Source organism: Oncorhynchus tshawytscha, linkage group LG30 (assembly GCF_018296145.1).
Source record: "Oncorhynchus tshawytscha isolate Ot180627B linkage group LG30, Otsh_v2.0, whole genome shotgun sequence".
NCBI lineage: Eukaryota > Metazoa > Chordata > Actinopteri > Salmoniformes > Salmonidae > Oncorhynchus > Oncorhynchus tshawytscha.
In genome coordinates, this window is record NC_056458.1 from 32,871,721 (window position 1) to 32,885,690 (window position 13,970).

General features: G+C 42.3%; 1 protein-coding gene across 1 annotated transcript; it reads right to left on the minus strand.

Moving 5' to 3' along the window:
• Positions 1 to 2,615: 2,615 nt before the first annotated feature.
• On the minus strand, positions 2,616 to 13,341 carry LOC112228388 (adapter molecule crk). The gene is made up of 3 exons (XM_024393663.2): positions 12,682 to 13,341; positions 10,970 to 11,556; positions 2,616 to 5,293 (listed from the first exon to the last, which is right to left on the minus strand). Exons 1-3 carry the CDS (start codon positions 12,899 to 12,901, stop codon positions 5,159 to 5,161), a joined length of 942 nt encoding a protein of 313 aa, XP_024249431.1. The 5' UTR covers positions 12,902 to 13,341; the 3' UTR covers positions 2,616 to 5,158.
• Positions 13,342 to 13,970: the final 629 nt, after the last annotated feature.

A 13,970-nucleotide genomic window follows, 5' to 3' on the forward strand; every position in this document is an offset into this window, starting at 1 on the left:
TCCACTCAATCTGTCCAATTTATCACCTTATCGCGTCTAAAATGTAAATAAAACATTATAAAGATTTTCTATAATGTGTCATTACATACATATTTGAAGGTTTGTGTCGAATTTGAATCGGGTTTTTAGGGCGGTGCTAAAGTGATCTTAGAAGTAAACGGCTTTGAGAATGATGATCGCATGCAATGATGATGCAAAAAACGACTAGGTATCCCCCTTACCTCCGTCATTGTCCATTTCTTGTTTTTAAAGGATGAGAGAAGTGCTACACCTGGTGGAAAGAGATTGTAAGACAGAAATAGTTGCTTTATGCGGGCACGACATGACACGGCCCGATGTAACCGAGGGCCCGTTTTTTCAACATTTCTCCAATACTATAGAGCCATTACCATGTGGATCAACGCTTGAATAGAAACCTAGTTCACACCCCCGATTTTGAAGTCAACACAGTCGCTACAGTCCCATTAGTTTTCTTTGTAGCCTCGTTAGAATGTTGTGGTTACGCACATTTGTACAGAATGGGGTGAGTTTACGTTAACTACTAACGTTCAACAAAATTCCAAAGGCATATTTTCGAAATGACAAATGTTCTTATCCTTTTCACACATCTTTGTGCTTTTACGGGAAAAAGATAAAGGTCTATAAACAATAAGTTTATCGTACATCGTAAAAACCAAACTGGATGAGCCTCATGGTCTTGTTAAATAGCTGTGGAAGAATGTGCAAAGTAGAAATAAATATTACCGAGTTACAGTTCATAGAAGGAAATCAGCCAATTTAAATAAATTAGGCCCTAATCTATAAATTTCACATGAGTGGGCATGTGCGCAGCCATGCTGTGCCTGGGAGGGCATAGGCACACCTACTTGGGAGCCAGGTCCAGCCAATCAGAATGAGTTTTTCCCCACAAAAGTGCTTTAGTACAGACAGAAATAGTCCTGTTGCGTTAATATTTTTGTTCAGTATAGATAATATAAAACTGTTTACTGCTGGCCCTCAATGCACGATTCAAATATGAAGTGGATGATTCTAAATAATGCATATAAAACGTACATTAAAGTGTAGCTATGTAACATATGTAGGCCTAATAAACGTATTATTAGCAGTGTGTTTGTCGACAAGGCTGAAGAAAGATGCATCTCATTAAATGTAGGAAGTTCCTCATCTTAATTTTCAATGTGTTGTCTGCACCTTATTTACATAAGTATTCAGACCCTTTGCTATGAGACTCGAAATTGAGCTCAGGTGCATCCTGTTTCCATTGATCCTCCTTGAGATGTTTCTACAACTTGATTGAAGTCCAATCAATTGAATTCACCAAAGGTGGATATGATTTGGAAAGGCACACCAGTCTATATAAAAGGTCCCACAGTTGACAGTGCATGTCAGACCAAAAACCAAGGCACGAGGTCGACTGAATTGTATGTAGAGTGCCGAGATAGGATTGTATTATGGCACAGATCTGGGAAAGGGTACCCAAAATATTCTGCAGAATTGAAGGTTCCCAAGAACAGTGGATTTCATCATTCATAAAAATGGAAGTTTGTAACCACCAAGACTCTTCCAAGAGCTGGCCGACCAGCCAAACTGAGCAATCGGGGGAGAAGGGACTTGGTCAGGGAGGTGACCAAGAACCCAATGGTCACTGACAGAGCTCCAGAGTTCCTCTGTGGAGATGGGGGAACCTTCCATTTCTGCAGCACTCCACCAATCAGGCCTTTATGGTAGAGTGGCCAGATGGAAGCCACTTTTCAGTAATGGGAAAGACAGCCCACTTGGAGTTTGCCAAAAGGCACCTAAAGGACTCTCAAACCATGAGAAACAAGATTCTCTGGTCTGATGAAACCAAGATTGAACTCTTTGTCCTGAATGCCAAGTGTCACATCTGGAGGAAACCAGGCACCACTCATCACCTGGCCAATACCATCCTTACGGTGAAGCATGGTGGTGGCAGCATTATACAGTGGGGATTTTTTTTCCAGCGACAAGGTCTGGGAGACTAGTCAGGATCGAGGGAAAGATGAACGGAGCAAAGTACAGAGCGATCCAGAGCACTTAGGACCTCAGACTCGGGTGAAGGTTCACCTTCCAACAGGACAATGACCCTAAGCACACAGCCAAGACAATGCTGGAGTGGCTTCAGGCCAAGCCTCTGAATGCCCTAAACTGGCCCAACCAGTTTGAACCCGATTGAACATCTCTGGAGAGAACTGAAAATAGCTGTGCAGTGACGCTCCCCATCCAACCTGTCAGCGCTTGAGAGGATCTGCAGAGAATGGGAGAAACTCCCCAAATACAAATGTGCCAAGCTTGTAGCGTCATACCCAAGAAGACACAAGGCTGTAGTCGCTGCTGAAGGTGCTTCAACAGGGTCTGAATACTTATGTAAATGTACGTTTTTTAAAATTTGTTAATACATTTGCAAAAAAATGTCTTGCCATGTCATTATGGGGTATTGTGGATTGTGTGTAGATTGATGAACAATAATAAATCATTTTAGAATAAGGCTATAACGTAACAAAATGTGGAAAAAGTGAAGGGGTCTGAATACAGTCCACAGCACCCTTCCCAATCAATGTATTGACTTTATAAAAAAATATTGTTGTGCAATGGGGAACTGTCTTGCAGTTTAATGTCACATTTTCAGTTTGAGTTTCAGTCACATTCATTCATTTGTGCAAGTCTTTCTCGGTCATTGCTAATTACAGATTGCATAATTTCAAATTCACAAAACGCTTTGAAATATTCTTACACAAGGGCGACAAGGGTTGTTGGTTCTAGCACTGACCCAGGTCTTGTTCAGTAGGGAGAAAACAATACGACAGAGTGAAACTGGGAGGTACTACCTGAACTTGACCAATAAGAACACTGATTCCCCCCATTGCAAACATTTTGCTACATTGTACCCTACTGAACGCAACACTGGTGCTTTCTGTAGAAGTCATAGTTCAATAATCCTCTTGCCATACTACTCCGTCACTGAACAAACAGAGCATAAAACCATTAGACATTACTGTTCATTGTCTCATAAATACAATCCCGCTGCAGTCAACGCAAGTTATGCAGGTGTTGCTTTCAATAGAGCAACCATATTGTCTATGTAAACTTTAACAAACATCCACATAGGGCTTGTTAATAGTCTAACTCTTACTTAGTATTATTAAAAAGCCTTGCAGCTTCATTAGAACTGGACTTGGAAGGAAAGGGGGGGGATCTTACTCTCTTGTGAAACTTGTGCACCTAGCAGGCCAATTCCCAGCACATATTTACAAAATACCACAGGATATAGTTGAGGGAGTAAGGAAAGAGTGTTTTGGCTATAATTGCTCCTTAAAACAAACAAAAAACATTTCCACAAAAATACTGATGAACTGAGCATGGCACTTCAGATCAGCTTTTTTTCATATGTCTGAGGGGAAAAAATCTATATAAATTAAAACAAGTCAGACACGAGGTAGAGAGGACAAATCAACAGGCTCTCCCTAAATGACGATTGGCCTAAAACGCTCCCATATGCCTACGATTGGTCCACACACCCACCCATGTTACTATGATTGGCCAGTGACTATGTGCCTTTCACCCACAGTCCTTTAGCAATGTGGTCATCTGCATATGATGACGTTTAGCATCCTGCAATGCATCTGGTATGTCAGTGGCTTTGTGTGTCATAGCTGAGCCCAGAGGGTAGGTACTGGGTGAGGGTGACAGATTGGCACCAAGGGAGAGACTCTAGGGAAATGACTATGGTTGTGTTCAGTCGGGAGGAAAGAGACATTTTGAAACTGTGAGGTACTACTTGAACCTGTCCAATAAGAAACATTCATTATTGTTTTCTGTTACAAAAACTGTAACACTTTCAACACTGTGCCTTACCAAACTCAACCCAGACCTAACTCGGAGCTCCCAGTTGAAACTAAGCGAGCAGAAATGAATTTAGTACATGTAAAAACGTGTATGTACTGTGTTTGTTACAGTCCGCATGGGAGGGAAACAAGCGGAGACCAAAGGATTAACGCTGTGGCTTTGTGTTGATTATGACAATGTGAGGTTCTGAATCATTTTAAATATGTTGACACATTTCCCCCTGCCAAAAAGGCCTTTGTATACAATAACACATACTCAGCAGGTGTATCTAGTGTCTTTGACATGGGGGAGGCCGGGAGGAAATGGATCAGACCATCATATAAATGAATGAGACAGGAGGAGATCAAGAGGATGGGAAAGGAGGGGACCGGGGCAGACCAAAGTTAGAGGAGAGAGTGTTCAAATATCTGCTTGGTATATTTATATACAAAGCTGTTGTTTGGCCATTGTATCTCTCACAACAATGAGGTGGACTGGACAAAGGCCCCATACTTTACAGTCCTAAGGAATGTCTCCACTTACTCCCCAGACACAGTCATCATAGCATTTCAGAAAGTCAGTGATCACACAGGGCGGCGAGGGTCTGAACATGCACAGGGTAAAATGAAACACACAAAAAAACATTTAACATAATATTTAGTATGTAATGGTGTCATATGTCATAATATTTTCCATTTAATTTCCGTACAAAAAGAGGACTTCGCAGTGTGGGGTTTGTAGCAGAGGGGCTTGGTTAAGGCCCCGTTGGTGGGTGTCCTGTGGTAACTTGTCCTATCTGTGGAGTGCAGCAATGGTCGGTTTCTGTCGCAGTGAGCGTCTTTCTCCACTAGAGGGAGTCAATCAGGAGTCAGTATGGCCACTCTTCTCTTCTAGGTACCAGATTCACTGTCCTGTACTACAAAAGGGTGATCCATGAGTCTGTGAGAGAAACCACATATACACCAGCGTCTGGTCCGTGTGCGGGAATGTGTGTGTGTGCGGACAAATACGCGTGTATAGGACGATTTCATGCCAAACATGGGAGAGGGGGCGTAAACTCTACTGTGTGTGTAGTGTATCAGGACTTCAATACAGGGGTAGAAGTGTAAATTATATTCTGTGTGTGTGAGTGAGAACTTCATATAAATAAATTCTCTCTCACACACATTAGCAACAACAGTGACTGTGTTGCAACTTCTGACCACTGCAGTCCGTATATCATGTGTTATTTTCGATCATAGGTGAAAATCACAGAGGAGGAATAGATTGGACTTATGTGAAGTGAGGAGTGTGGCTGTGTAAGTGTGTGTGTGTCTCAGCTCTCGTCCTCGGAGTGTTGGTGATCCAGCAGCCGGACATGCGTAAAGGGAAAGTGGCCGTGCTTGCCCTTGCACTCGCCCTCCCACTGGCCGTTCACGTTGATCTTGGTCACTTTCACCATGTCTCCGACCTGCACAAAACACACACAGGTTAGACTATAGAGACAAATTGGGTAGAAGCAATACCTTCAGGGGTCTGCAACGTGTGGCTCTGGAGCCGCACAAGGCTCTTAAAAAGCCCCTATGGGGCTCAATGATGTTCAATAGTTATTTAAAGCAGCCTAATCAATCAACTATAATAGTAGTATAATTAATACATCAAATCAACTCTATTCACACTTGAACCACTTTAAAATGATTAAGCCTAATTAGTTGGCTACAGCCCTTAGCCTGACGACTCACATTAAATTCCTCCACTGCTCTGTCATTAACTACATAGTTTAGATCGGCTACTGCAATCACTTTTACCTTTATTTAACTAGGCAAGTGAGTTAAGAACAAATTCTTATTTTCAATGACGGCCTAGTAACAGTGGGTTAACTGCCTGTTCAGGGGCAGAACGACAGATTTGTACCTTGACAGCTCAGGGATTTGAACTTGCAATCTAGGCTACCCTGCCACCCAAGTCTTGTGGTTCGTTTTAAATTTGTTTCGTTTGAGTTCCCGACCCCAGCCTGACAAGTAGGGATAGGCATTTGAAATCATTTCACATTCAAATAAACAACAATTGGGATAAACTTGGACACTTTGTTGCGCAGCCTGCACCACGGGAGAGACAGTGCACGCTGCAGCAGGTGCCAGTGGTGGTAACAACTGACTCCTGTAACAACTGACTCCTGCTAGTTGACAAACTTGTAAATGCCATAGGTTATCTATCATCCCATCTGGCAGGGCCTGTCTTTACTGTATTAGGTCGAGGTAAAGAAGCTAGCTATGATTGCCTGATATTAGCTAGCCAGCTATGCCAGTTGAGGCTATTTTGCTGCGCTCCTCATCCTCTACACCAACTCCATTCATTAAAAACAGCAGCCTAACTGTTGGTTGCTCGTTGTAACCTACTTCTCATTTAGCTAACTTACTTCAATTTTTTAAATTTGCATTCATTTGAGACCTCCCACCTCACAGCCTCCGACTGTAGTGCCAACAACAAAACCTGTGTAGGCAAAAAGTATTTTTATTATAAGTCATAATTCCATTCAAAAGTTTGTTTTATTCGATTAAGAATTTCAAATATCATGGCATATGTGTGTAACAAAGTCAGAAATGATTTGATTTAATTGAGACAGGCTTTTCATTGTAGGCCTGTGACCCCCCCCCCTCAAATAAATACTCTCACAAGTATTCTAATACTAACGTGACTATCCATACTGACAAGCACAGTAGCCAAACTCTTTATTTCGTTTCGCTAACCCAGGCCAGGGTTGGGGTTGCTTCCATTTCAAATACACTCAGTTCATGAACAGTTGCAATTGGAAATCAATGTGAACTACCGGTATGTCCACTGACTGACCAATATTGGTATGGAATTACCCGACCCCTGATTGTGTAGATCAGCAGCACAGTCCTACTAAGCCTTTACCTTGGGATACACACTCCACGCCCATTCCCCATCATCTCTGTTGCTTCGCTTTTTTTTTTTTAAATGAATGGTCCAAAATTGCACCCTGGCCTATTCCTTAGATGGTGCACAACTTTTGACCAAAAGCAGTGCACTAAATAGGGAATAGGTTGCCATTTGGGACAAAACCCATGTTCCTCTCATGACATATAGTTATACCTGCAGGTGTGGTACTTCACAGGAACGCTCTTTATCAACTAGAGGTCGACCGATTAATTAGGGCTGATTTCAAGTTTTCGTAACAATCGGAAATCTGTATTTTTGGACTTTTTTATTTTTTTTAAAACTAGGCAAGTCAGTTAAGAACACATTCTTATTTTCAACCTAGGAACAGTGGGTTAACCTCTTGAAGCAAGGGGGCAGTATTTTGATGTTTGGATAAAAACGTTCCTAAAGTAAACTGCCTATTTTTCAGGCCCAGAAGCTAGAAAATGTTTTTAATTGGCAGATTAGGATAGAAAACACTAAAGTTTCCAAACCTGTCATAATATTGTCTGTGAGTATAACAGAACTGATATTGCAGGCGAAAACCTGAGGAAAATCCAACCAGGGAATGCTGTTATTCTGAAATCTCTCTTTTCCATTGCAAGCCTATCCTCCATAAAAAGGGATATCAACTAGATTCCTTTCCCTATGGCTTCCACATGGTGTGAACAGTCTTTAGACAGTTTCAGGCTTTTATTCTGAAAAATGAGCGAGAATGATCACATCGCGTCAGTGGATAGCTAGGTGTCCCCAGATTTGTGCATGAGCGAGCAAGACCTTTTCTCTCTCTCTCCTATTGAAAAGGCTACCGTCCAGTTGAAATATTATAGATTATTTATTGTAAAAACAACCTGAGGGTTGATTATAAAAAAATGTTTGCCGTGTTTCTTAGAACTTTACGGATTTGGAATTTTCGTCTGTCCGTCGTGACCTGCACGAGCCTGTGGATTACTAAACAAAACGCGCCAACCAAACAGAGGTTTTGGATATAAAAATAATCTGTATCAAACAAAACGAACATCTATTGTGTAACTGGGAGTCTCGTGAGTGCAAACATATGAAGATCATCAAAGGTAAGGGATTAATTTTATTGCTTTTCTGACTTCCGTGACCAATCTACTTTGCTGCTAGCTGTTTGTAATGTTTTGTCTGCTGAGAGAGCTGTCCTCACATAATCGCATGGTTTACTTTCACCGTAAATCCTTTTTGAAATCTGACACGCCGGGTGGACTTACGACAAGTTAAGCTGTGTTTTGGTGTATTGCACTTGTGATTTCATGAAAATTTAATATTTTTATGAATTTAATTTGAATCTGGCGCTCTGCAATTCACCGGATGTTGCAAATGATCCCGCTAAAGGGATCGGTGCGTAAAGAGGTTAACTGCTTTGTTCAGGGGCAAAACGACAGATTTTTACCTTGTCAGCTCGGGGATTTAATCTTGCAACCTTACAGAGTTAACTAGTCCAACGCTCTAACCACCTGCCTCTCATTGCACTCCACGAGGAGCCTGCCTGTTACACGAATGCAGTAAGAAGCCAAGGTAAGTTGCTAGCTAGCATTAAACTTATATTATAAAAAACAATCAATCATAATCACTAGTTATAACTACACATGGTTGATGATATTACTAGTTCATCTAGCGTGTCCCGCGTTGCATATAATCGATGCGGTGCGCATTCGTGAAAAAGGACTGCTGTTGCTCCAATGTGTACCTAACCATAAACATCAATGCCTTTCTTAAAATCAATACACAAGTATATATTTTTAAACTTGCATATTTAGTTAATATTGCCTGCTAACATGAATTTATTTTAACTAGGTAAATTGTGTCACTTCTCTTGCAACAGTTGGGGTATATGGAGCAGTGTGGGCCGCCTGGCTCATTGCGAACTGTGTGAAGACTATTTCTTCCTAACAAAGACAGCCAACTTCGCCAAACGGGGGATGATTTAACAAAAGCGCATTTGCGAAAAAAGCACAATCGTTGCATGACTGTACCTAACCATAAACACCAATGCCAGTCTTAAAATCAATACACAGAAGAATATATTTTTTAACCTGCATATTTAGCTAAAAGAAATCCAGGTTAGCAGGCAATATTAAACAGGTAAAATTGTGTCACTTCTTTTGCGTTCATTTCACGCAGAGTCAGGGTATATGCAACAGTTTGGACCTCCTGGCTCGTTGCGAACTAATTTGCCAGAATTTTACGTAATTATGACATAACATTGAAGGTTGTACAATGTAACAGCAATATTTAGACTTCGGGATGCCACCCGATAGATAAAATACAGAACAGTTCCGTATTTCACTGAAAGAATAAACGTTTTGTTTTCGAAATGATAGTTTCCATATTAATGACCAAAGTCTCGTATTTCTGTGTGTTGTTATGTTCTAATTAAGTCTATGATTTGATATTTGATATAGCAGTCTGACTGAGCGGTGGTAGGTAGCAGCAGGCTCGTAAGCATTCATTTAAACAGCACTTTCATGCGTTTTGCCAGCAGCTCTTCGCTGTGCTTCAAGCATTGAGCTGCTTATGACTTCAAGCCTATCAACTCCCGAGATTAGGCTGGTGTAACCGATGAGAAATGGCTAGCTAGTTAGCGGGGTGCACGCTAATAGCATTTCAAACATCAATCGCTCTGAGACTTGGAGTAGTTGTTCCCCTTGCTCTGCAAGGGCCGCGGATTTTGTGGAGCGATGAGTAACGATGCTTCGAGGGTGGCTGTTGTTGATGTGTTCCTGGTTCGAGCCCAGGTAGGGGCGAGGAGAGGGACGGAAGTTACACTGGCAATACTAAAGTGCCTATAAGAACATCCAATAGTCAACGGTATATGAAATACAAATGGTATAGAGGGAATTAGTCCTATAATAACTACAAACCAAAACTTTGTACCTGGGAATATTGAAGACTCATGTTAAAAGGAACCACCAGCTTTCATATGTTCTCATGTTCTGAGCAAGGAACTTAAACGTTAGCTTTTTTTCATGGCAAATATTGCACTTTTACTTTCTTCTCCAACACTTTGTTTTTGCATTATTTAAACCAAATTGAACATGTTTCATTATTTATTTGAGGCTAAATTGATTTTTATTGATTTTATATTATATTAAGTTAAAATAAGTGTTCTTTCAGTATTGTGTAATTGTAATTATTACAAATACATTTTCTTCTTAAAAATATATATATATTTTTTTAATTTTAAATATTTTTAAAATTTTAAAAAATTGGCAGATTAATCGGGATCGGCTTTTTTGGTCCTCCAATAATTGGTATCGGTATCAGAGTTGAAGAATCATAATTGGTCGATCTCTATTATCAATACTGACAAATTGGACTCTTAAACTGCAAGCTATGAACTGTGAGGCAACCTTTGTTCGGGCATTGCCATTTCTACTGTACGACTCGCAACCTTCAAACAGCTTCTAATCTTAAAGGGATAGTTCTACAAAACTACATATTTATGTGGAACTGAACTATACCTTTAATAGGTATTTAATAGGCGTTTGTCTCATTTTGGCCGTTTGTTTCTCTACTTAATTATACAAGGGGAGTAGAAGAGCACGAAAAGTGTAGTCTTTGGTACAGAGAGGGATGAAGGTGAGAGAAATAGAAAGAGAGGGTGCACTTCTTCATCTCTAATCTGTATTTGATAACCAGGACAGTGACCTCTCTGACTCCAGCCAGACTCATTTATTCATTGTGTTATTATTTTTTAACTGCATTGTTGGGAAGGGCTCGTAAGCAAGTATTTCATGGCCCGTTCTGAAGGTTGGGCCCAGGCGTGTTGACAAAGGGCTGAGCATAATGGCCCGACTCCCCTAGAGGCAGGTAGGGCAGCAGGGGCACTACCCGTCCATAGTACTGCCCCCACTATAATTTATATATATTTTTTTTACTTTGCATCGTTGTATTTAGCGCATGTGACAGTACTAGCTCTCCTCTCGGTCTGCTTTTCTCTATATGCATGAACCCATTATACATGTCATTGTGTATGTGTGTGTGTGTGTGTGTAAGCATGCAAGTGTGCCTGCCCACATGTGTATGGATGGTTGTGTATACTTACAGGAAAGAGTAAGCAATTACAGCAGCAGCACCCTGGCTCTCTGAGCAGAGAGAACATATAGGGGACATGAAACAGAAAAGAGGGAGAGAGTGCCATGGGGCACAGAGGAAGGCGAAGGGGGTGAACCAATACCTCCAAGGCGAGGGCCGTCTTGTCGTAGGCGTTGGGCACCCTTTTCTGAATGGCGCGGGCATAGACGGGCCCGTTCTGCAGGTTGGGCAGGGGAGTGTTGACCATGGGCTGGGCATACTGGCCTGGCTCTCCCAGAGGCGGGGGCAACTGGGGTGCTGCTCCATCTGTAGTGCAGCCCCCAACACCCGCCGGCCCTCCCGCCACCGAGGTGGGCGAGGCGGGTCGGTACTTCTCCACATAGGGTACGGGGATCATGCCGGCGCGGCACTCCTGGTTAGCCGCGTTCCACCACTGCTCCTCAGGCTTCTCCAGCACACGCAGCACGTCACCCTTGCGGAAGGGCAGGTCCTCCTCGTCGTTGCCGGGGAAGTCGAAGAGGGCGCGAACAAACTCTGCCTCCTGCGGGGCGCTGCCCGATGCAGTGGGAGGGGCGGTGGCGGCACAGCTCACAAAGCTAGTGTGCTTGGCCTTGCTGATGGGCTCGATCAGCGTGGTGGTGTCCAGGTAGTGGATCTTGTAGAACTCCAGAAGGATGGGCAGGGCGTCAAACTCCTGGTCCCCGATGCGGAACCGCGGAGGGGCCAAACCTGGATGGCGAGAGGATGACAATTTTATTTTTTAAATTCTCTTGGAACCCCGAGGCTACTGAAACTTAAAGTGCCTCACAGCTGAGCATTCTTCTGACAATCGAGTCCGAACAAAACAATTAGGCTTAAGCCAAGGACTTAGCTGAAATAGTTTGTTTAAGCCTCCCACGGCTTCACATACAGCATGTATACATGTACATGTATACACTCCCTGTCACAACTTTTGCAAGTTTATTAAGAAAAACAATCTGTTCCAGAAGATATAGACCTACTCATTCGATAGTTTTCAATTCAATTTGACAGCTTTGCTAATGGTCACACTCTCGCAAAGCCTGCAAGTTAGGACATGTATGGTGAAATTTCCAAAATGAAGTAGCCTAAACAAATAAAAAAGTACTGAGTGTGTGTGTGTGTGTGTGTGTGTGTGTGTGTAATTAAAACAGGGCAGGACCACATGCATTCCACACACACCATTCGAGAACAGTCATCCTCCAATTGTGACAGCATGTCCATTCATTCATAGGATCAGCCCAATCCGACCACTCACTCACTTTCTACCTGGCTCTTACGAAAGACAAAGTACCCAAAGCCTGCAGCTGACAAAACTAAACAAAGACCTTTAAAAACCCACCATTACTACGGTTACAAAAACCACAGCCAGGTATGTGTAGCAAGGTAAACACACTACAAAATCCCAAAATAAATACTGTATTTCCAAATCTTGGTGACTGTTCAAATTTGAGCTCATTAGCGAGCCCAGACCACGACTATAAGTTAATAAGTTAATGACTGTCAAGTAGTTAACGTAACTAGGGGGTTACTTGTTTCTGTGCATAGCCATAGTTTGCCTTCCGTTCCAACAGCTAGCTTCAGTCCGACCGTAACAAGAATGATAGCTAGGCTACTGATACTAAGTGTTCATAGTGTAATACAGTTTTCAAACGTATACTCAATTTTGTTTAGCAAACTAACATTAGCTATGTCTGGTGTAGCCAGCCGAACTAAATTATCTTAAACGTAGAAGTAGTTATGTACCGCTAGCTAGCGCCCGCTAGAACTGGGTCAGTGGCATTTTCCCACGTTAGCGAGCTAGTATGAGACAGTAAACTAGTTATCTAATCTTACCTGATCCAGATTGCCGGTTGTTGCTGATGCTGTTGATTATATAATGTGATACTTTTGAGTTCTCTGAGACGGATAGCACGTAGTCCCCGGGACTGGTAATAGAGTCCCTGACGAGAAACACGCCATGTCTCTGACCCTGCAAGAGGAAAACCGCCTCCTGTCGGCTCAACCTTCCCCAGTACCAGCTAGCACGATCCTCCGCATCAAAATTCCCGGCCATTACTGCAAATCCACTCCGAGGCCTTCCCCTTGCCTCTCCCTATCCACAACTAGGATTCAACTCATACAACTTTGTTTCACTGTAAGAACACGCTCCGGGAAAATACACGGCATCGATACCGCTTTAAACCGTTAGATGTATATAAATGTAACCGACTACCACAAAACAATTACTGTCCCCCCTTAAGAATTAATTGTTGCAACCAGAACTATATAATTTATTTATCAAGGCGTTTTAAATTAAATCTTAAGTCATTTGCAACGTGAAACTCAGGGGCTGAAATGGCGGATCTTGGGGTAAAGGTTGACTTCATCCCCCTGGATTTAACTGGGCGTAGTTTGTCACGATGGGGCATGTCCGATAGAGGCTGCCACTGAGGTATGGAATGTCATGATGGGCATCACATCCATCCATTTTGAGAAGGTCGAGAAATGTTGATCAGTCAAAGGTTCACATGCTCTGACTTCAGAACTCAGCTGTATGCTTGTTAAATATTACAATACCAGGTTATTTCGCCTGGACCGAAATATTTTGTTATTGATAAGTAAAAAATAAGAAGACGAATATGCCGTTTCAACAATTTGACACTAGATGTCATTCAAATGTCACTCCTGAACGCCAAGGTAGGTGTGGTGAGAACTCGTTCGGGTGGAATACGAAGACACGAGCGCTTATTTCAAAGAGCGCTCCGTAAGCCACGCCCCAGTGGGTAGAGCTGGACATGTTGAACTGGATCACGTTTTAATACGATTAAAAGACTCTCATTTTACAGTGGGTCCGCCATGGTTCTGTGTAGCTAAATTATGCTGATATATTTCCAGTTAATTTTGTCTTTGACGTAGTAAGTAAAACACGGAAACAACAACGATCGAGTCACAGACAGTTCGCAGTAGAACATAACAGAGAAGGGCATCGTTTACTACATAAATTATTGGGATCATCTGGTTACCGCCAGTGTTTGGAATATGACGAGCTCGTTGACAAAACAGACCACGAGACGCCTTTTTTACACCGATATTTATTTGTTAAAGGTCCGCGGTGGGTCGGTGTAAACTATGCGATTAAATTG

Bases quoted from the DNA above. Each gene is read 5' to 3' on its own strand.
- LOC112228388 (XM_024393663.2), bottom strand. From the start codon at position 12,901: ATGGCCGGGAATTTTGATGCGGAGGATCGTGCTAGCTGGTACTGGGGA. The intron at 11,557-12,681 runs GTAAGATTAGAT...CTCGCCATCCAG, and splicing joins CAACCGGCAATCTGGATCAG to GTTTGGCCCCTCCGCGGTTC. The intron at 5,294-10,969 runs GTATTGGTTCAC...TGTTTTGTGCAG, and splicing joins AGACGGCCCTCGCCTTGGAG to GTCGGAGACATGGTGAAAGT.